The 25,369-nt window shown below is 35.0% G+C and overlaps 1 protein-coding gene across 1 annotated transcript in view; it reads left to right on the top strand.

Annotated features, from left to right (window-relative positions):
- The first annotated feature begins 8,919 nt into the window (after nucleotides 1-8,919).
- LOC143252369 (protein phosphatase 1 regulatory subunit 21) overlaps nucleotides 8,920-25,369 on the top strand; it is a 54,549-nt gene continuing 38,099 nt past the window's right edge. The window contains exons 1-3 of the mRNA XM_076504372.1: nucleotides 8,920-8,947; nucleotides 19,256-19,335; nucleotides 23,617-23,685. Of these exons, the coding sequence (XP_076360487.1) occupies nucleotides 19,267-19,335; nucleotides 23,617-23,685 (138 nt within the window). The 5' untranslated portion in view covers nucleotides 8,920-8,947; nucleotides 19,256-19,266. The remainder of the gene's footprint in view (nucleotides 8,948-19,255; nucleotides 19,336-23,616; nucleotides 23,686-25,369) is intronic.

Consider the following 25,369-nt stretch of genomic DNA (forward strand, 5'->3'; position numbering starts at 1 on the left):
TCAGCTGTGACTTCAAACAGTGATGGGAAAATGTAAAACATCACGTGATGTATAGAGCAGTAGGATTAACAATTAACAGCTTCTGTTCATTATTTGGTAAAGTCTACCTTGGTATTATTATAATTGGAAAAGGAATGTTTTACACATGCACATCTTTATGTGGAGGTTGAATATCTTTACACTCTGTATTGCTGTGATGGTAGGAATTGTATTGAATAGAAAGTGCACATTTCTACTGAAAGAATATTGTCCATAACAAATTTGAATTTTCTTCCTTGAGTATGTAAAGTTAAGAAATGTTCAAATTTAGATATAATTTAAAAAAGAAAAAAAAAACTAACCTGAAAACCAAAAGGCTGACTTCAGTCAGATAACCAGGATTTTTGTGTTTAAAGATTTTTTTTTCACATGAGGGGCATATTTTATCTTGTTTGCAAATTTGTTAATTAGCTTAGTCTTGTTTGAATGTGTTGACTTATTGTGTAAATAAAAAGCTTCTACTGCTCCTGTGTGTGGTTGAGGTTGTGTATAAGGTTTTCATGGCTCCAACTTTTATTTGAATAATCATTGACTCATCTATAACAGTTCATACAACCACTATTGTGTATACAGAAGTAACAAGTTTAAGTGTCATTGAAGATAACATTTTGTATTCACAAGGGCATGCTAGAAAGATTTATTTACTTTTATCGACAGAGGGTTGAAACATTGTGACTACTTCAGAAACAACATAATTTTGAGCAAAATAAGAGGAAAACATAATATCCTCAGTCTCAAGTTGTTTATTTCATGTTAATAGAATATTTGGGATTTCCAACAAAACAAATTTAAACATTTTAGCAATAAACTTAGCAAAACTACCTTTACTTTCTATAAAAAATTATTTCTAATAGCATTTTGCCATTGTATTTCATTAAGGGCTAGTAGTACAAAAACATTGTACTATCTGGATAACAAAGATTGTTTTTCTGACTTTATTGCCCAAATGTTTATATATCCCTTCAGTATGCACTAAAACTTCTGAAAAACAACAGAAATTTAAAACATTGAGATAAGTATGAATTAATCATTAAACATTTCTCAAAAAAATATTTTGTCTCTTTTGTTCAGCAAACAGCATGTATGAAAGTTAACAGTATATTTACTGCATTGTTTAATTTTGGCATTCTCCTGTAATAACAACTTTATCTGTCATGTGCAGAGACCTTGAGTTGTGGAATTCATAACATATCAGATCATAAAAATGATAATACATTACTATTTAGTAAAGTCTGGTCTGTATAAAATAAGGATTAAATTGTATGCAAACCAAAGTAAAATACTTTTAAAAATGCAAGGAACAGAGACAAGTGTTTGAAGCTTCTTACATTAGGTGGACATATGATGTTATCTGTCCCAGCCAACAAAATTTTTCCTGTCATGGTAATAGGTATTGCCTTATGCACAGATGTTTTTTTTAGCATAAATGTAATAATTCCCTTGCCTGATGATTAGATGTATCATTGCCTGTTTTATATCACATTTTATGTGAATGGTCCTGAAACTTAATGTCTTTGAATTGGATAAAAGGGTGTGTTTATTTAGATGAGGGCACTTAAGATGTCTGTCTACAAATACTGAAAAGTTTACATTGACTTGCATACCTCTCTATTTCTAATTGCAAATAAAGTTTTAACCAAAACATTAAATACAATAAGCTTACATCTTTGACCAGCTTTGTATCAACTGCAGCCTAGTGATTATAATTTCATTGTACAGGCCATGTATTGAATATTGTGTTCAGTCTTGGGTTCATTAGCTTAGGAGAGAAATGAAATTGTTGTAAATGATTCCGGGAAGGCTTGATAAATATATGAATGATAAAGGCTGACTTTGAGGGTTTTTTTTTAATAGTTTATTGGATGGAATAACCTAGATGGACAAACAGGTCCCTTGTTCCTAAATGTTATGTTATTCCAGATGGTAGATCTCAGATTCAAAGGTTTTTTTCTTACCATGAGTTGATTATAAGAGTGATTGTCAAATCCTATTAATTGTTCTGACAAGAGGTAAAAAAAATGTTGACTGACTAGCTGCCTTCCTTATACATTTGTTACTTGAAAAGTAGGAATGACAGATAAACCTTAAGTAGCTTTGCGTGGAAGTAAAAAACAACTAAAAAGACACTGGTGTGTAGTGTTTCATGGTTCCTACATGTGTATTTTTCCACCTTTTGACCTGGCAATACCAGGTAATTAGGGCACTCAACTTGCAGTCTGAGAGTCATGGGTTTGAATTCCCATCATACCAAACATGATCAAGAGTTGGTGGTGAATGGTAATGACTAACTGCCTTCTGTCTAGTCTTACAATGCTAAAGTAAGAATGGCTAGTGTAGATAGCCCACTTGTTGCTTTACACAAAATAAAAAAAACAACAACATCTTTTTCATTTTGTATAACCATCATTCAAAGTGAAATTAGTTTATGGTAATTATTTTATTGTAGTAATTGATAGCTAGTGGTATTCATCTACACATTTTTATTCTACTTCTACAATTTAACAGGTTACTCTTTTCTGTTATTTGCTAATGGCCACAACCAATTCAAAAGTGAAGCACCTTTTTGTAATTTAAGTAAATACCATAAGCATTTACTCTCAAATATTTCACACACTAATGTGTTAATCTAAAATTGTTTTAACAACTTGGAGAAGACAATTTGTCAGTAATAAATACAAGTAGAGTTCATGTACTATTTCAGGGCTGTATCAATCTCCACAAAAATTGAGAATTGTGAATCTAATGGACAAAAGGACAGCTTACAGAGTACATAAAACTACTTCCTCAAAGTTCATACACAATTATTCAAATACACAATCAATACCAGATAGACTTCTACATTGTACAATGAAATATTTTGATACAAAATGGCGAAAAAATGAGTCGTTATGCGAACTAGACAGATATTGCATATACGAGTGTATATGCCATCGTATGATGCAGAGAGACCTAAACACCTCTACCCGTCGAATTTGTACATCTGATCTTCAAGTTAAAATCAAATTTAAAATAAAACAGGCCACCTTCGTTCTAGACTTATTTAAAAAATAAATAAATTAAAAAATGAAAGAACAATTAAACAGACATTACCCTAAAAAGGACCAGATTTAAAGTTATGATATTACTTCACCCATTCTGTATTTAGTCTAAATTTATTAATCAGGCCATTCCAACTAAGTAATGGAAGGAGGAAGAGGTCCAGCGTACCTGACCCTCCTGGGTGTACAAATATATATACCCAAACACCTTGAGAGAGAAAGAGACTAAACGAGTACGGCAGGTATCTTTTTTTTTTTTAACCAATAAAAATGTCCAAAATGTTCAGTTCAAATTAAGAAAAACTGGAGTTGGCAAGGCTTCTTTTTTCAAAAAAATGTCTCCCACTGGCTCGTGACGGGCATGTTAAATACCTAATTTATACGTTCACGAATAAACAAACTTCCAACTTTCTACCTATCACAAACAGAAATCATCGTAAAATAAACTGAGTTGTATAATGACATCTATAACCGCCATATGGCAGTTCCATAAAACACGATTTTTACCTAATATTTTGCGTGTAACATTCCGCACACATAACATCAATATACATGCTAATTATTCATTTTAAAAGTATTTCAGCATCGCAGCACCGAAGTTATTTATAATGATAACATCCGTGTATAGTTTAAAAGAATTAAACTGTTATACTGTTATCGTCTTAATGAAACAATAACAAACAGATTATTTTTTCTTCTCCCACTGTCACATGGGTTAGCGGTAAAATTATGGAATTACAATGCTAAATTCAGGAACTCATTTCCCCAATGTAAAGACCCACCCCAGTGACACAGCGGTATTTCTGCAGTCTTACAACTCTAGAATACAGGTTTCGATACCTGTGGTGGGCAGAGTACAGCTAACCCATTGTGTAGCTTTGTGCTTAATTACAAACAAACAATCTACGGTAAACAGTGCGTAAGATATGTCATTTTGTAATTTTACACTAAAACAGAACTCAACATCTTCATTATACGGAAGTATATGTCATGCGTCCCATAGCAACGTATTGAATGCACTGAAACTCATGCGCTGTATTGCCGCTCCCTGTGTAATGCCATTCTATCTTGAGTTTTGACGAAGGTTAGACAACCACGTTGATTTCAAGTTACAACAGATCATCAGGGATTTTACTTGATAAACCAAAGGTTTATAAGTATTTACCCATTAATTTCATTTATTTTTTATTGAAAAGTGGAACATAGCATGCATGTATAAGTGTATTGTGTATAAGTCAAAACTATGAAGCGTTTAGCTGGTGTTGTGTCCTCTGTGATCATTTTGCATTGTGTATCAGCCATCCAAATTTGTACTGATGATTGTGGCATACACTTAAAATTGTAACTTACAATCCAATTAATGTTATACTTATGATTAGATAATAACCTTACATGTCAACTGACCAAATAATAGTTCTAAACAATTTTAGAATGAATTTTGAAATTGTAATTGGGCTATTTAGAAGTGCCTAATTTAATGTAATGTAGTAGTTACATTATTGTAACAGGTGCTTGTCACATTTATAATAAGAAGAACAATATCACAATCACAGTTTGGCCTGTATGAATAATGTGAACTTATAAAGAAACCAGCCTTTCTGTGAAGGTCAACTGCAATTTAGACATTTTGTTTTGGTGCTACTATGACCATTCAGTATCCAGGCCGCGGGTTTGCTTTGTTCGAGCGCACGATTCCCGCCTCGAACGCCTTATGTGTATGATCACCGAGCCACTGACCATGGTGTACGTTCTGCGTACAGCTAACGATCGGCTCAGCCTGATCGAGATCCAGATACCAGCCGCACGCCCCCCCCCCCCCCACTGACTCCAATTAGCTGCTCACAGTTTTACAACATGCCCTATCAAAGCTGTCTTTGTGTTTTGTGTTCCCTAATTAGCCCTGTAATTTTACATTATCACTACCTTCTAATTAAGTACTTGTGCTATATGTTTAAAGATAAACACTTTCTTTAACAGTATTTCATGGATATGTTCTGGATTTTCATGTGCTATTAATATAATTTGATGATTTCAATGCCGCAGAGCAGTTGCTCGTAATGTTGAACTATGTTTAGTTGTTATTTGTTCCTTATTCATGAAATGAACTAATAGTATGTATGCTATATCTTTGTCCTTAGATTTCGATGTTTAAAATGAATATCCTTTGTATGTCAATATCCTAATGTCAATATAAGGAGAGAAATTCCCATTTTCATATAAACTAACACAACTTGGAAGTAAGAAGTGGTACTAGCAGTCAGCCGGCTCTGGGGTCACTTTGAAGTTCGCGCGCTCCATATAAAAGAGAGTTATGTTTGTTTACGCGGCTCTCGCTCTCTCTGGTACTCAGCCTCACATTGAAACACACACTCAGTTTGGATTAATAAAAGGAAATCAAAATCAGCGACTCGTTTTCAAACAAGGACACCACCACACAAGACAAGAGTCAGACATCATCCACCAAAACATAAACTGGTCATACTACACATAGGGTTGATTATGCAACACTACCTGCTACCCAAGAAGAGGCAGCGAGTAGATGGTCCTACAACACATGTGGTGCAAGTGAGGAGGACAGTGGTGATCGTGATGGTGAGAATGCGGACACGACTAGTGCAGGACCCCAGCCACAAGAGGGCACCATTCACACCCAGGGTGAGAAACAACCACCAGGACCCAAGGACCTGAGCCAGCTTTCAGATAGTGGTCCTGTGTGTATGCATACAGAATACAGTGACCAGTCAAGGTCATTCAACAAGAATTGGCGTGATCTGCACTCGTGGTTGTAGTACTCTGTGGCCCAAGATGCTGCATTCTGCTTCACATGTCGTCTTTTCAGTCACACACACTTCAGTAAAACTGAGAGGTTCTTCACCCATATAGACTTCCAGAACTGGAAGAAGGCGACCACATCACTGACGTCCCATGATAACTCTGCAGGACACAAGTTTGCCATGCAAGCTTGGGCAGAGTTTAAATAGCAGGAAACAAAGAGTGCAAGGATCCAACATGCTCTCGATGCTAAAACTGTGGAGGAAAACCAACATTACATAAATGCCGTGATAGATGCACTGCTCTACACAGCCTGCCAGAATAAAGCTCAGAGAGGTCACAGGGAAGGTCAGATAACAGGGGCAATTTCCTGGAACTTCTTGACATCATTTCCAGGTATGATGAAATCGTGAAGAAGCTGAATGGTCCTGGCAATGCCAAGTACACGCACCAAGATATCCAAAACGAACTGCTTGACATCATAGCTGGAATGATCAGGAAGGATATCAGAAAAGAGGTCATGGAGACTCTGGCTAAATGTGGTATTGACCATAATGCCTGCATTGGCTAGTGCTATGAGAGAGCTGCAGTCATGTCAGGGCACATCAGTGGCGTACAGGAGAGGTTCAGGAGAGAGGTGTCTCAGGCTATGTATGTCCACTGCTATGCACACAAGCTCAACCTTGTGCTAGTTGACTGTGTGCACAACGTCCAGGCTGCACCAGAGTTCTTTGTGACAATTCAGAAGCTGTACAAATTCTTCTCTAAATCAGTTGTGCATAAAGAATTTCTGAAGGTACAGAACGAGCTTGAACCCGTAACCATCACATACAGTTGAAGCGACTGTCAGATACAAGATGGACCTGTCAACATACTGCTTGTCTAGCTGTGAAAAGAACCCTCCCTGCCGTTGTGACAACCCTAAAGCATCTTTTGGAGGGGGGCAATGTCCACAGAGCCACTGAAGCAAAGGGCCTGTGCATCCTCCTAGATCAGCAGTTCGTAACCAGTCTAGTGGCCATAGAAAAACTACTGCTGATGACAAAACAGTTATCAGACCACCTCTAGTCACCTGACCTATAACTGGCCTCTGCAGAGGACCTAGTACAATCTGCCATCTCTGGTATCTCAGAAATAAGAACTGAAGCAGCATGGAAAGACTTGGAAGAATCTGCTGAGGATATATGTAAGAAAGTGGGAATACGCACTGAGATGGTGCATCAAGGTGGACAGCGATCTGCTCCCAGACACCTGAACAAATTCATAATCACATCTAGTACTGGCCAAAGAGATGAACCAACACCAGATGCCAAGAGACATAACTTCTATGCCATCATGGGCAGGATGCTCAACAAGCTGAATAGAACATTCTCCTCTGATGCCTGCAGTATTCTGATGGGTGCAACTACATTGAACCCCAAACACTCCACATTTCTGGACAAGCAAGCACTCTTAGAAATGGCAGCAAACTATGGTGTGGCAGAGGATGGCCTCGCAGTGGAGGTTCACCAGTTGAACTGGCTAATTGCCACGAAGAAAGACAAGGGGCAGGAAGTATCCACACCATTGGAGCTTGCAACCATGCTGGGGCCATACAAGGATACCTTCATGGATCTCCACAAACTTGTATGCATTGCTGTGACCCTGCCTGTCACTTCAGCTGCCTGTGAGAGAAGTTTCTCGTGTCTGAAGCTTCTTAAGGCATACTTGCGCAACAGCAGTGGTAACAACTGCACCAGCAACCTTGGTGTCATATCAGTAAACTGCAGGAGGGCAAAACAACTCGATATTGATACTGTTATAGACACATTTGCTGCCAATCACCAGAACAGGCGCATTGTTTTGAAGTAATATTGACTATAAACACAACACGATGAAAGATAGTTAGCCTGATAGTGACCTTACTTTTCCTCAGAGTGTATTATCTTCACATGGGATAATTCGTTTCTGCTATGTAAACTATGTCTTTATGTTATATTTATTTTGATTTGTAGCTTTACTCTTAATGGTATATTAAATGTTCAATCTAAGATGATCTTGATTTTCATTATTATTATGTATTACCTTCGGTGGAATTTAGGTGAGCTTCCTCTTTTACATGTACGCACATTTTCATAAATAGATTATTTCTAATTTGTAATAATGAATTATTAATCAGAGTGTGAGTTTCTAATGAAAACTGCATTGAAAACGCAGTTCAAAATAGCACACTTTTCTGAAATGTACCTTGGTATTTACATTATTATAATTTATTTACCATCTGTACTTCATATTGATGGCATTTTGGGAAGCCCCTCCACAGTTTACCTCAGTCTCCCCCCCCCTCCCAAACGAAAATATCCTGGCGCCATCACTGTGAAATGGAGACGGCTAGTACAGATAACTTTCGTGTAGCTTTGCGCGAAATTAATAGAAGAAGAATTACATTCTGGGCACTCGTTAAAATTTTTGGTAATGGAAGACTTCTTCGTTTATAATAGAAATATAAAAATCGCGGAACAATTATTATATAATTCATATAATTTAGTACATTATAATATGTTTATTACTAATTTGATATTTATTTGTTTTATTAATTTTTTTTTGTCAAACAACGGAAAGGGTTATCTACTCATAGCTATCTAAACTGAACTGTTAAGCAAGAAGGAAGGCTGCAAGCAAAAACCACTCTGTTAATTCTTAGGCTATATTTATCTGATCGGAAAACATGATTCAATCGTCGCATTCATACTTTCATCTATGCTTCCAATGTACGGAGTGCATTCCCGTGGAAACAGTCCTTGAATTATAAACCTTCTAATTCATAGCTCAAGGATGTTAAAAATTAAGATGAGCCTGCTCAACATTCTTAGTTTATAGTATTTCAGATGCTTCAGTTGCAGTAGTTATGTCATTAGGTGTGACAGTAGTTAGTCCAAAGACTTAAAATTTTAAAACACGTAGTTAGATCATTCTTGATAAACATATCCTATAACCCTATGTTGCTTTGATTTAACGCAGCAAAATCAACACAGTAGTCACTTATCCCTTTCCTATTTCTAACATATGTAATTCGAATATATAACAGTAGAGGGCGCTCAACCATACCGATGAGAATGGTGTGTACTGATAATCGAAAACTTGCATATATAGTGGGAGGAGTGTTTCAATGTCATGTGAGAAGTATTATAATAATACAGTAACGTCAAACAGTTTAGTCATATCTTTAATATATATATATATTTAATTTTCTTTATGCAAACTATAAAGGTTTACTGTATAATTAGCAAGACTTTAAAGTAAAGACCTTTGATTTTCATAAATGCCTTCAAAATGAAATGTGTAATTTTGAGAGTTGGTGAGAAATTGAGTAAAGCCTAAAGGTGAAAAACATGCAAATAAACCTTTTCCCAAGTATAATTATTAATAATTAAAATAATAGACCTTAGCTCATGAGTCATGATTTGATGTAATGATTTATAATTTTGAAGTGCTGAAATTAATAAAGGATTACCAGTACCAGTTCATTTTAGTTTTATACTAGTATGGTTTCTAGTTTTGTTAGTTAATGTATATTATGCTTTATAAGTAAGTTAAAATTTGAAGTTAGTTTTATTTCAAAATCATTATATTGTATATGGTTAAAAAAGCCAATAATAAATGCAGTAGTTTAAGTTTTTGTTGTTTGAATTAAGAACAAAAACGAAGATTATTGTATTCTTGTAGAGGCTTTCATGACTCTGAGTGCCTTATACAGTTTAAGATTTTCCACAAAAGGAATGCAGGAAGGGTATCACAGCATAATTAGGTTTGATGTTTTACTGGATATTGAGATAAAAATAAATTAACTTTTAGTTCCTAATTTTCAGAAAGCCAACTTTGAAGTTGTAGGACAAGATCTATCATTAGAAAATTAAGATAATTTGGTAAAAAGTGATATGGGACAGATTTGGGAACTAATAATTTAAAAAAAATTTGCTCTTGATTCCACAAGTAATTAATTGCATTTGGGGACTTACAAGAATTAAGTGCTGCTTTTTTTGTTTTTTTTACCTCTGAGTCTATAATATTCTTTATAATATATGAGTTTCTGAAAGCAAAAATTCAAGAGTGTTCATTATTGAGGAGAAGAAACTGTTATGACCCAGATATTCAATGTAGTAGAGATTTCATTGAGTACACGACTGTGGAAATTGTGCATTGATATCAGTAGTGTATCTTCATAAGGTAGTGAAAATGCAACTTAGACAAGTACAGAATCTTCTTCCAGACTCTGCTGCTATTTTTTTTGGCCTAAATACCCTGACAATTGATATAGGCATAAATTTTAATTATGTAATATTAGTGGTGGCACATATAAGATTAAGAGACTTGGAAAGGCTTAGCCTCTCTAAATAAATTGTCTCTTGCAAGGCATTCTTCTAACAAACTCAAACATTTCGATGTAGTATATGAAGAGATAGAAATAGAGAGAGTGAAAAGGGAGCATTCATAAATTGATCCTTCTTAACTATCCAACTACTTGCACATGACAGAATAGTCTATCGAAACATGAGACTTGCACACTGCTTCTGAAAACTTGATCATGACATTAAATTATTGGGCATTTGTAACTTGGATCAGTTGGTTACATTATTGAACTTTTTGGCTAGATGCCTTGAATTGACCTTCTACCTTGTGATAGTCCAAATGTTAGGTCTTACATGGAATTCTGTGTGTTTAATATTAAGTTTCCATCAGAGCACACTACCCGCTTAGAGCATAAATAAAAATCAACCTGGTGATGGTTATAGCCAATTAAATACAGTTTTATTACATTCTTATTTATGAATATTAAAATGTATTGTTTAATAAGTTTGGTAATCTCTTGCTTGTGATAAATTTGGTCATCTAAGAAAGGATATTTATTTTTTGGTAAAACTCTTGGGAAGAAAAACTTAAGTATCTTATTAAAGTTTATGTGGGAATTCAGTTGCATAAGGTCTCTTATTTTGTTGTGCTATATTTTTTAAGACAGTTGAATAAAAGGACATGAGTTTAATATTTAGAAAAGACTGGCTTCAGTTAAGAAAGTGGTATTTTGCTGATAGAGATTGAAATTTGGAATCATTTCCTATTGGCAGTAGTGGAATTTGGCTAGTTGTGGTATTTATACAAAATCTTAAATAAATTAAACATTTTGAAACAACAGTATACATTTCTGGCACACCATTGCATTTGATGTGCACATTTTTGTGACAGTCTCATGTTTACCAATTATTTTAAAGGTGTAATGGTTCACAGACTACAAAGTACTGCTGTGTACAAGCCAAGTGAAAAATTGTGCTGTGGCCTAGAATATATAAGTTGTGTTCTTAACTTATAATTCATGCATGTTCAAATTTTTCAGAATTAATAAAACACAACTTGTTTACACCTCTGTTATTTGATTAGGTCATGAAGTAGCTGCCAATCAATTTCACATTTAAAACATCCAACCTTACCATGTCATTAACCTGTGATACAGACAATGTTTCATCTAAATATTTTTATATAGTCTATCTATTTACTTGTTTTTTTTATTACTTTTTTGAAGATATCTTGAAAGTGTGTTTGCAATTTTAGGTTTGTTTATTTCAAAGTGAGAACTTAATTATGTCAGGAAAATCACTTCAAACGAGTGTTTGTTTCCAAGCAATAATCTAACTAAGTAGATAATTCAGTAATTATAGCTTGTATTTTTCAAGATGAGAAATTACACATTGTTGTAAAAATTCAGCACACTGTTGTATAAAACTGACATCTCATTAAAAAATACTCTATTTCAATTGTCAAACACATTTTCAGTCAAATATAAGAGACTAAGTAATTTCAAAAAAGTGGTTGGAAAATACAGATGACGTACCTATATAAAAAAAAAAATTGAACACAAAAATATGACGATTCTATTCAAGTAAAGAAAACTTAGAGCAAATGAACAATTTGGACATTGTTCAAAAAATTTTGAATATTTGTAAAAATTAGAGAAATTTTACTTGTTGATTCTACTAGTGATAAACTGTGCTATTATATATTGTAGTATGGGTAATAATCTTTGTTATTATATATGATATATCCTTTAATAGTATATAAAGATTAGTTTATGTAATGTAGAATTTAATAAGTAAATCAATAAAAACATCTAATGTACAACTATAATTTTTTTTTCTGATGAGACATTGACATGAATCCATTTAACCTTTTTAAGTCTCTTTAATAGACATAGTCACTTGAACAAATCTTGTAAGTAACAAGTTACCATGAAAATATTTGTTGCTATAACTTTTAATGTAGTAAATGTATCTTTTACAAAACTATAAGTTATGAGTAAATGTTAAAAGTCTTAATATGCAAAAAATCAGATTTGTAAATTGTTTTCACTGAAACTTTGTCTGTGAATTTATAGAGTCAATAGTTTGACTAATCTGAATGTAAGGTAATTTTCATGTTAAGTTTAAAAATACTGTTATCATTTTACAGTTTTCATATTCACCTCCTAAATGAATGTCAAAAGTTTTTCTAGTAAAGCTTTATATATTATCTGTAATTATTTTACCGTAATGCTTTACAAACTTGGTCCATGTGATTGACCCTGTAATCACCACAGAAAATAGAAAGTTAATCTAGATTACCTTTTCTTTTCTCGGATGACAGAAGATTATATGGCAATTACAGTTATTTACCCTGAAACATTCAGTCCTCTATGCTATTTACAAATATTTTAATTTACTTTTATTGTTTTCTTGTTCTTTGTGCTATGTTTAAGTAAAAATTATATGTAAAAAAGTTAAATCACAACTGATACATATGAGTCTGTATTCTGTTTTTGGTTTACTTAAGTGGAAACTTTCTTGACAAGACGTAATGCAAGACATAAAGGTTATGTATTCAGAGGATTGTTTGCTTCTGTAAGACATACGTCAGTGTTTCATCTTGTATTTTTGTCTGTGATAGTTTTGGTGATAATTATTGGGATATGACCAGACAGTTTCTTGTTCTTTTATTATTTGTTCTTTTTTTTTTGCATTTTAGAACCAGTTAAATCTTCAGTATGCTGCTTTAGTTACAAAAAGAGTTTGATGGCTGAGTTTCTTACTTAGAATAAGTATTTTGAACAATATTTATTGTTCTGGTTATACAGTAAATGCCATATTTGGATAGATTTTAGCATTTTTTGGTTAGTTTTGCTGAGGCCACTGGTTGTAGATATTTCAGTTTAAACCCCTTGGTGTGGATTCCTGTACGTGCTGAGGGGACCTCCCAGGGAAGTTTCTGCTCTTTCAGTTTACCTTCTCTGGGATCTAAACATCCATCCACGTGTTTGCCGTGCGTGGCGACCCATGAAAGGGAGGAGAGGATCCTGGTGGTTGAGGGGTCCAACCCTAACACTCCACTTTGACCTTGAATTCCTGTAGACGGGCAGCCTCTTGGTGGCCCCTTCCTTGGGTCAGTCGGCTGGTCCACTTGGGCTAGAGTCAACCAAGTACCAGTGTTGGAAGTTCTCAATGGGTGTTGTGGACATTGTGTATGATGCTGGTGTTTGGGTACAGTGCTCACGAAACCCTGGCGTTGCTGCAATGTCATTGCATGACATTGTAGTGCGTCCCCTCATAGGGCTTCATGGTGGGTGGGGTTAGTGGGTATCGAAATTTTCCTTTTTTCCTGTAGATCCTCCAACAAAAAATTTAAATAAAATAGTGAAAAACAGTTAATAGGTAAATTACCACGTCTTTTACTCTGAGCAGCAATCTTCAACATCTGTAACATCTGTACCCCATTTTCTTATATTACATTCTCTTTCACAAAAACCTTTAGGGCAAATGTCCCCCTTTTTTATTCAGAAGGGACTAGAGGGACTTGCTGGCTCTCCAAAGTCAGTAAAGAAGCTTTGATCTGGAGACATATTGGTTGAAACATCCACATCCCAACACAGTGAACTACTCTTGAATTCAAAGGCAATTGGGGATATACCTATTGAGGTTACCCCTCATGATACCTTGAATTCATCACGAGGAGTTATTGTTGAGAGGGATTTGAAGAATGTCCCCGAGTCAAAGATTCTCCCTGGTCTCTCCACTCAAGGTGTTTCTGCAGTGAGGCGCATCTCCACTCGCAAAGACGGAGTTACACTGATGACAAATATCCTAGTTTTGACATTTACATCACCATGTGCACCTGCCACCATCAAGACAGGTTATCTAATTTGCAGCGTACATTCCAAACCCTCTTCGATGTTTCCAATGTCAGAGGTTTGGCCACTCAAAACGTCCTGTCGTGGTTTCCTGACATGTGCTCGTTGTGGTGGCAAGGGCCACGATGCCTATGAGTGTCACACGGACCCACATTGTGTCAACTGCAATGCTTCCCACCTTTCCTACTTTCGTTCTTGCCCAAAATAGTTGGAGGAAAAAGAGGTGCAGCGTTTGAAAACGACTCATAACACTAGTTATCCTGAGGCTCGGGAATTGCTGTTCGCCACTCCATCTCGGACATATGCTGTTGCACTTCATTCTACAACTACAGTGGGAGTGCACACAGATCTCTCTGTGCCTCCAAGAGAATTATTTTCAAAACAAATGAAAAGTCTTTTGACCTCCATGGTTAAAAAGGTTGATGAATCGATTTCTACACCCATCTCTGTTCCTCCCATACATTCCAACAAATTTCAAGATCCACATCCTTTGGTTTCAAGTACAGTAATTTCTTCTGCTACATCTTTTTCTCCCACCCCACGATGCAAAACAATCATTCGTTCGCGTCTTCAGTCACTGGAATCTCCTTCCAACAACAAAGACCTGCCCAATCGACCCAGGGCAGGATCCATGGAGGTCGATAGACCTCCTCTGAATAAGGACAGTAAGGAAAAAAGACGTGGTTGTAAACAGAAGGGTTCTCCAACCACTTCACCTACCCGTCATTAAAAATGGCCACCTTGATACAATGGAACTGTCGAGGGTACATTCTAATCTGGATGATATTAAAACACTGATTGCTTCCTACCATCCTGTTTGTCTTTCCTTACAAGAAACATTTCTCAAACCTGCTGATACAGTCACCATTCGGCAGTTTTCTCTGTACAGAAATGACAGGCTGTGTGATGGACGAGTACATGGAGGGATGGCACTATTGGTTGATCAGCATGTGCCCATCATGTCTTTGTCACTCAACACACCCTTGGAGGCCGTAGCCATCTGTGTTTCCTTGGGTCATACCATCATTGTTTGTTCTCTCTACCTGTCCCCTGGAGAGACATATGATCAATCAGACCTTGATGCTCCTGTTGAACAGTTGCCGTCTCCCTTTCTAATCCTGGGGGGACTTTAATGGACATCATCTCCTCTGGGGAAGTGGTGTTATTGATAGGAGGGTCGCTCTGTAGAGCATATGCTCTCTGATCACAATCTTTCTCTTTTCAAAACTGGTTCTTCCACTTATTTTCACGCACCTAGTCAGTCCTTTACCGCTATTGATCTCTCGGTTTGCTCCCCTTCACTATTTTCCCATTTTTCATGGAGGGTTGACAATAATCCACTAGGCAGTAATCATTTTCCTTTTCTTTTGAGAGAGACTGGCCATGGTTGATGCCACCCTACCCACGTGCCCTGGTGGAAACTGGATCAGGCTGACTGGTCCACTTTCACTGCTCTCGCAGAACTTGATCCTGCCATCATGAATCAGCCATCAATAGAAGACTGTGTGGCAGCGGTAACTGACTGTATTATACAAGCAGCTGCTCAGTGTATTCCTAAAACCTCGACACATTTTCAACGATACTTTCATTCATGGTGGAATCCTGCTTACCACTTGGTGTGGAAGGCTCAAAAACAGGCCTGGGATATTTTCCATAGATATCCCACACTTTTGGCCCGTGCACATGCTAGGTGGGTAAGACATCAAAGCCAGAAGGATTCTTGGATTAAGTTCACAACTAGCATATCTTCTACCACCAGTTCCAAGGTCATAAGGGTCAGGATTTGAAAGGTCAGTGTGCACTACAATTCTGTCCCCCTCTCCATCTTACTCTCTGCTGGCCAAGAGGTAGCTGATGTCCGGAGCATCGCCGATATTCTAGGTGAAAGCTTTTGCCGTGTATCTAGCATTTCGGCTTGTTCCTCCACCTTCTTGGCCATCAAGACTCAGGCAGAGCATTCACCTCTTTCCTTTCGAACTGACTGTCTTTTTGACTATAATTGCCCCTTTACACTGGTGGAACTGAAAATGGCTCTTCATCGGTCTGGCAGTACATCTGTTGGAGCTGATGATGTACACTATGACATGCTGCGCTATCTTTCTCCTGCTTCTCTTGATATTCTTCCAATTGGTTTTAACTGGATCTGGCAGGAGAATGTTTTTCCTGATGCTGGACGCCAGGCTATTATCTTACCTTTCTCTAAACCTGGGAAAGATCCTAAGATTCCTTCAAACTACCATCCAATTGCTTTGACGAGCTGTCTCTGTAAGACCTTAGAGAGGATGGTCAATGCTCGTCTTGTTTGGTTCTTTGAATCAAACAACCTCCTCTCACCCACCCAGTGTGGGTTCCGACAACAACATTCCACCACGGACCACCTAATTCAACTTGAAACATCAATCAGAGAAGCCTTTCTCAAATGGCAACATCTTGTTTCAATATTCTTTGACATTGAGAAGGCTTATGACACAACATGGAGGTATGGCATTTTGCGAGACCTCCATATATATGGGTTATTTTTTAATGAACAGGAGATTTCAAGTTCGTGTGGGTTTGACACTTTCCCGTTCTTTTATACAGGAACCTGGGGTACCTCAGGGCTGTGTTTTCAGTGTCACACATTTCAATATAAAGATAAATGCCATCACTAAACAACTCCTTCTCACTGTTGCAAATAGGCTCTATCTTGACGACTTTCACATCTCGTGTGAGTCATCGAACATGAGATATATTGAGAGGCAACTACAAACTGCCCTCAGTTATGTACTGAAGTGGACTACGGTTAACGGCTTTAATTTTTCTCTCTCTAAAACCATTTGCATGCACTTTTGTCGCCAACAGGGTATTCACCCTGATCCTGAACTCCGTATCTGTGAAGTTTTGCTGCCAGTGGTCCCAGAGATTAAGTTCTTGGGGCTTATCTTTGACCATAAGCTAACCTTTATATCACACTTAAAGCAACTATGGGCCAAATGCACAAGAGCATTGGGCTTCCTCCATGTCCTCTCTACCACCAGTTGGGAAGTAGATTGTTGTTCTATGTTAAAGATATATCGTGCTCTTATTTGTTCAAAACTCAATTATGGATCAATGGTCTATGGCTGACCATAGACAGGTCAGTTGTACTGTACTGAACCTTTGGCCTTAAAGATGCTGGACCCCATTCATCATCTAGGACTTTGACTCTGCACTGGGGCTTTCTGCACCTCCCCAGTTCAGAGCTTATACATAGAATCTCACGAACTTTCTCTGCACCTTTGCTGTTTGCAACTGTCTTTACTGTATTCTTTGATATTTTGTTCCTTACCAAAGCATCCCACTTGGGGATGTGTTTTCCTTTCTCAGTGGGCCTTTTTCAAAACAGATGATCTGCCATTGCTCCTTTTGGCCTTCGCACCCTGGCACAATTGGATGAATTGGGTCTGTCCTTGGATAACATTGCAGAATCCACTGGTCAGCCCATCCCGCCATGGCTTATTATGACCTTTCTTTAAGTCATCTGAAAAAGGCAGATACTCCTGATTGGAAGTACTGTCTTTTATTTACTGAACATCTTTTGCACAATCATTCCATTCCAATTTACATGGATGATTCCAAATCAGGTAATTCTGTGGGCTCTGCCATGGTTTGTTGTGGTTACGTGGTTGTGTGCAGAATACCCTCTATAGCTTCTGTGTTTACTGCTGAAATGTACGCCATATCTCTTGCCCTGCAACATATTGAATTTGAGCTGTACTCCAACTGCACTATTTATACTGACTCCCTTAGTTCTCTGCTGGTCTTGGAATCACTTCACGTTGGCTCACATCCTGTTCTCACTGATATTCAAAACCGACTGGCCCATTTCTCATTAACATATACTTCTATCCAGTTTTTCTGGATACCAGGCCATGTTGGTATTCACAGGCACAGCAGCTAAATCTATCTGCTCTGGCACTATCACCACTGTGCCTATTCTGTACATGGGCTATGGTCCTGTATTCAAGGCTCGGCTCCTTGCCAGCTGGCAGTCCACTTGGAGTGAGCAACGTGACAACAAGCTTTTTCAAATAAAACCCTATATTGGGCATTGGCCATCTAGCTTCCGTAAGGTTCGGAAGGAGGAAGTTGTTCTAACTAGACTACGCATTGGTCACAGTTTTTTAATCATTTTCTTTTCTACACCAGTGTGTAGTTTGTGTAACACTCAAATCACTGTAAGCCACATTTTACTTTCTTGCCATCGTTACAACTCTCAACAACGGCACTATTTTAAACATGTTCTGTCCCAGGGTTTGTCTGTAACATTGGACAGTGTTATTGGTGATGGTGACACTGTCCATCTTGATAAAGCTTTTAGTTTTTTAATGGCCATTAATCTTTTTAACCTCATTTAAGTGTTTGATATTTATTAATTACACCTTTTTAATTGTGGTTCCCTTATTAGAGTCTTAATCTCTCTAGTTCAATTTGACATTGGAAAATGGCCAGAACATTAAATAACCCGACATCAGGACTGGAAAGGTCCAACTTCAGGTGACTAACGCTGCTGTTTGAACTGTCCGTTTGAACTACCCTTTAGTCATCCTGGGAAGTTGTTATTACAGTTTTGCTGCATGTTTTTTAACACTTTTATTACTTCATCTTTTGGTACTGGCCATAATGACACATAACCCGGAACCAGGACTGGAAAGACCAACTTCAGGTGACTGACGGTGGTTCTTGTACTTACCTGTTAATCTTTCTGGCAGGTTATGATCATTACCATTCTGCTACAGGAAGTCCTTTACAACTTTGTAGACTGGATGTCAACATTGGTTTTATGCAATTTTCTGTTTTTAATTGCTGTTTTGTTTTCACTTTTGTTTCCTTTTACGAATTTTACTACATCTACTTTACTTTTACCTTTTTACAGGACATTTGACTAATTTTTATTATGATTTTGCTATATGTCTTTTAACACTTTTCTTATTTTACCTTTTGATAATGGCTGTTATGACAACATAACCTGCATTTTCTGTTTTTCAATGATGTTTTGTTTTACCTTTATTTCCTTTTGTGTATTTTACTACATTTAATTTATTTTTACTTTGTTACTGGACATTTGGTGCAGATAGCCTAGCTGCTTTGTGCCATAAAACACTAAATCAATCAATCAGTTAATTCAGTTTAAATTTCAGAAAGAGGTATTGTGTAATTTCTGGATTCTTAACTCCTTATTTTATATAAAAAATTTCAGGTTTTCCTGTCATGGAAGAAAATCCACCAAATGATCTTCAGTTTGGGAAATACCACAAATTAGCTGCTGAGTATTCTAAGGTAAGAGAATGTGTGATATATTTCTGTTCCTTCCATTCAGGACTGCAGAAAAACAGATGCACAAAATTTGACCTAAAGTTTACACTAAATGTCACAATTGTTAATACCCCATTTATATGTAAAAACAGCTGGTTTGGGTTGAGAAAATTTGTATGTAGAAGAGCAAACAACGTTTCGACCATGTTCTCTCTTCTACATAAAAATTTGCTCAACCCAAACCAGCCATTTTAACATATATTTTTCTCTACAAGTGGGTTTTCTGGTCATCACTGGTTAATGCCCCATTGCTCCTTCTGTCAAAGCATATTATTCTCAACTTTATCTTACCATATCTTCTTTCCTCTTTTTTAAAGCCTGTTGGAAGTTTGTTGTATTTGATAAGCTTTAGCTTATTTAAGGATAAAATAAGTCAAATAAATGTTCAATATTTATGGTATGGTGAAAGCATCTATTTTGATTCTACTAATATTTTTTGTTTTGTGTTTAAACATGGCAGAAATTTAGTTTTAAAGAAAAGAACCTCTCCTCAACTATGGTGTTCAGAGATAATGATATCTCCATTTGCTCTGCTCTTGAAGTATTACATTCAGTGGCAGTGATCCATCATTTAAGGTGAGCTTTAAAATGGAATTTGTAGATTAAAAAAAATTATTAGAAATTGTTGGGGTAGAGACAGAGTTGAAGAAGCAGAGGGAAAGACAAAGAAGAAGGTTCAGGCTGGTTTTCCAGAAATTGACAGCTTTTGACTCCTTGAGAGCCCTTATGCAGGGTTGCATATTGGTGAGGATCTATAAATCCAATTCCTAAATATTTATTGTGGGAGAAAATGGGAGTAATTTAAGAAAACCCACTTTTACAGGATAGGTACCAACTTGTCTTCCTGTTTTGTGCTGTAAAACAGAAGTAATGATTAATTATTCAAAAAAAGAAAAGAAAAAATAGTTGAAATGATGATGTCTGCATGTTTTATGATAAACATTGTAAGGGGATAATGTTTTGTGTGGTACAGGTGAAGTGGTGTACAAGGCAGAAGTGAGACTATTTCTTATCACTCCATTTTTTTACAATGTTTTTTGGCCAGTGTGTCAAGCCTATTCTTAAGTAGTAGTAATTTATTGCTTTGTGTAAATTGCTGACTGTTGTATATATTAGAATCCTTAGGGCTAATCTTAATACTCTATTCTCTTGATATTGTCTTTTTATTGTTCTGACATATTTACGGTGATCCGACAGACGTATTCAATAATTGGACAAATATAAACTTCAACTCTTCAGTTAAACATGATAGACTTGGTTTACAAAGTTCCACCATCCAAAAGTGGTGTGGTAAAAGTATAGAAAATAACATGAAATATAAAGTTTTACTTGAAACAAATGTTTGAAATGTTATTTAGGAGGTTTTAAAGTTTATGCAAGTAATATTTCAGATTTTTGGGAGGAAGAATAGTTTTTAATTATAACATAAAATCATTTTGCACTCAGATTAGTAATGAAACAGATTCTATTTTCACAAATAAATCTTCAGTAAAAGATATTTCATTAAAACATCTGACTTTTGTATACAAAATACTTGTAATCATTATTAAAACTATACCAAGTTTTGTGAAGATACACATGCTGTATCAAAAGTTATAGTGCAAATACTTAACATGTGCAAACATGTAGAAGAACTTGTGTATATTATATTGAGCCCAGAGTTAAAGGGTTAATGAATTAGAATTTCCAGTTATTACTGTTTTTGGTTATTCCAACTGTCTAAGTAAATGAAATCTTTCTGCTATGATTTCTCATTAATTTTTAGAACTTCAAGTTTGTTCAGTTTCAAGTCTTCTTGGCTTTGTGATTAAGGTGGTTGGTTCATAATTCAAAGGTTTTGGGTTTGATTCCCATTGTCACCAACCAGATTCAATCTTTTAGCCATGGAGATAATTCTTTGTTTTTGAATTATGGCAAAGCTACTAGAGCTATCTTTTTACATCCATAATTTTTAACACTAAGCAGAGGGAAGGCAGTATATGGGCAGTAACTACCACAAACTTAGTGGTTAATTGTTTAAACCCAAATAATCGAATTGGCCATGAATGACTATAACTCCTTCTATCAGTACAGTTGCAAGTAACGGTATGCATGTAGTGTTCTTACACACCACTCACAAATGTTTGTTGGTTACAAAACTATACACTTAGAGACTTGCTTGTATTAATCTTGTTGAACTGAAGGTAGTGTAGCTTCAACATAATATATTTTTTACTTATTAAAAGCTATAAATATAACTAGTATTACACTGGGTAAGATTGCTTTAATAAAAAAGTTATGGCAAATTTTTATTCAGGCAAAAAAAAAATTGATTGCTGAATAATTTTCTCATTTAACTAGACAAGAACTAATTACAGTCGAACCATATGTAACATCAGTTAAGTTGTTAACCTACTTAAATGAGTAGGACTCCTGTTTAATCATGACTAGGCCTAATTAGGTAGAAAACTGAAATTGAGAAAACAAGTTTGGCCATCATATGCACCATTTAAATACTGCTCAGTATAGTAACTTTTAGTTTGTTAATTACTCACCACCCTTGTGTGTTTCTGCATCTTGTTCTAGTCTGGACTGTGAAATGTATACTTGTTAATCATATTAATGTGTTGTTTATAAAGTTTCACCTGAACCAACTTTTCATTTTGTAGTAATTTGTACTATGTTTATTTTGCTAATATTAGAATCAATATATTTTCACTGAGTTATATATAACCTCATATACTGTGACAAGAATATTTACTAGTTTATCTCTTGAAATCTAAAGACGGTTATTTTTAATGAAGAATTAGCTTATTTAGTTTTCATAGAGTATTCATGTTGCAATGTGTAGAGAGAAACCCAAAAAATTTTATTATTTGTATCTTCAGCTTGTTACAGATTTTCTACTTCAAGTTTCATGTACAACAGTTTAGATTTAAAAAATAGCTTAATACTAAATTATTGTACCTGAAGATGTCTATCATATTAATCAAAGGGCAGTTTAAAAACAAGGTGGAAGCAAGAAGGCTATTCTCATTTAAGAATAATAAAGATTAGTTGAATTTAATTGATTAATGAGTTTGACTGTTAAATAATTATAAAATTCTACTAATTATCCAGGCCTTTCCCAGTTCTAGAATTAATAAGAATTTTAATACTGATGATCCTAAGAAGAAAGCACAAATTCTTAACAATGGATACCTGAAACACTATAAAGATAAATACAAAAATAAATGAATTACATACATGCAGCCATATTCTTGTATGTCAGAAATCTCTCTGAAAACATACAAAGGATATGAAAACAGCATTAATTAATAGAATATACAGAACCTACAACACAATGAGATCACAGTTAGTACACACCACAAAAGAGAAGAAAAACACCATTTTCAACACTCCTTGTTTGTGTAGGTTCAAATACAGTGAAAAAAAGAGAGACCGAGAAAATTTAAAATTCAAGAACATAATGGACATACAAGACTTAGTAATACCGATCTGTCTGCAAAAAGACCATTGTGCCAGAGGAGATGACTGAATAACAAAATGCATTAATAGTAAACTAATAGATATGAACTACATATGAGAAAAAGAAAGATATTTGCCTTCTACAAACACCTAAGGTGATAACAAACACACTTGGTCACCCTAGGTAAGAAATTGGCAAAACTAGGATACCCTGTGTTGAAAATGTTCCAATAATCACTTGATTAGAGTTATTTTGGGGTATTCTCCAGCTTTATATCAATAAGACCTGTGGCTAACTTGTCAGGATTTCCCTGAAGATGACAGTATATTAGCAGCTGAAATGTGGGATGAGAAACTAATTAGTAGTTACTGTATAGTTATACATATAAAAATAGTAATAGTATAAAAACAATACATGTAAGTGTATATAATAAGAAAAAATAAGTCAGTTACTTGTTGTTAATTAGGCTTGGATGATCATAAGCCATTTTTTGTATTGGAGTCTTGCAAAGCGAGATACGATTACCATGTGGAGTTATTTAAAAGGCACTTGTAGTGAAGAAATTTATTTATTAAGTTGGTTCGTCTTAAGCAAATAAAATCAGCTGGTAATAATAAGTAAATGTAGCTAAAGCTATGAAAATAAACCAGTTGTTTTCATTGAATTTCAATGGTTGTATTTTACAGATACCATAGTTTAATGAGTTAAGTAAATAAAATATTTTTGCATTAACATAAATAATGTTAAGAATTAACAGAATATTATGAAACATTGAAATTACTTTTTTTTCTTTTTAGCTCAAAGCTCAAGCTACTGTACTGAAGAAGGCAGTTGGTGAAGAGCAAACAAAAAATTTGGAAGTGAAGGTATGGCAAGTAATGCTGTGTACTTTTACTGCCATAGTTGAGGAAATATCTTGCATTTAATGCACTTTTAACTCTTGTGAAGTTAAGCAGCTTGTTCATTTATAGTCCAATTTTTCTGCGTAACTGTTATAATCTGTTTACTAAATGATATAACTTTTTTAAAATGTACTAAGAAGCTCTACTTTTCTTTGTTTAGATTTGTACTGTAAGCTTTTCCAGTATTTAGAATATGTAAGGGAAGCAATAAATTCTTAAATATGCAACATTTGTCAGAAACAAACCCAATCTAATTCTGTTTACATATTTGGATGTTTCAGTAATTTATGGTGCACATTGTTAACAAAACATTTATTGTAACCTTGTGTTACAACTGCATTTTTTTTTTCATACTTCTGGTATGCAACTTTTAGAAGAGTTGTTTAATTACTGAGCTAATTGTGTGCATTATTTTAGTGAGTTAGATTTTTTGTGTATGTTACATTTCAATGATAATTGTATACAATGTAATTGTGTAACACTACATTAAAATACATTATTTATAGTTTTATATAAATATTTTTTGACTGGTGGTTATATGATTTAGCATAAACTAGTTCTTTTCAGTTTTACAGTATCATTAAAATTTCATTAAGGCATATTCTACTTCTTTATTGCTTATCAAAAAAAAAGAAACCTGGTTATTGCTTTTGTTGAACTTCAATGTGAATTTACCTAAAATTGAAAATTTTAAGAGACTTCTTAATCTTTGTGAAAAAAATCTTCCTGAGTAAGTGCGGAAGTAATTCTTGTAGACTTATGAGCCCCATTTTTTGTCAATAAAATTATTGTGATAAGTTTACATCTATGAACTTACATCTTCTGGGACACATAGCAAATTATTATTATATACATTATTATTATAAGTAGAGCTGAGTAATTGATTTGATTAATTGATGAAATTGAATACCAGTGGACATTGATTACAGTGATTAGTGTTATGTAAAATAGCAAACTAATCAAAATAACTGTTTCTAATTATTGCTGTTTATTATTATTCTCACTACCCATGCAACCAAAATGTTGCAGGTATGATTTATTTTCAATAAATTCAAGGTTGTTCAGGTCAGTTGATTAGTGTAACGACTCATGAAAATAATCAGTTAACTGAAGTTAATGTTTTTGATTACTACAGTACTTTTTATTAATTTGACTATGTAAGTTTCATGTAAGAATAATTGATTAGTTACATGTTATCACTTGATGACCCAATAAGGGATTAGCAATTCCCCTAATCACACAGCTCTGATCATAATCTATTCATCTATTAAACTACAACTAGTTTAAGATTTTTAAACCTAAGCATAGAATACACATTTTTATATATCATTATATACAAAAAATAATAAATTGTATGAGGCATATTTTGTATAATTCTTCTAAATTATGTGAAGAATCTTAACCCCCAGTCAGAAAATACAAATTCTCATAAAGATGTTTGTTCTTCCATTAATCCCATAAAATTGACTTTGATTAATTTCTCTCTCTCTTTTTTTTAATAGCAAAAATGGAAACATTATTGATAAGAAAACAAAAAACAATGCTTAATATTTACAGGCTATGTGCAATCAAAAACAAAAATGTATCATTAAATATAAGAAAATAAAGAATTACCTCTAGAACTGATTCTAAGCTTTTAAAAATAAGC

The sequence above is a fragment of the Tachypleus tridentatus genome, chromosome 6, assembly GCF_004210375.1.
Source record: "Tachypleus tridentatus isolate NWPU-2018 chromosome 6, ASM421037v1, whole genome shotgun sequence".
NCBI classification, from domain to species: Eukaryota; Metazoa; Arthropoda; class Merostomata; order Xiphosura; family Limulidae; genus Tachypleus; species Tachypleus tridentatus.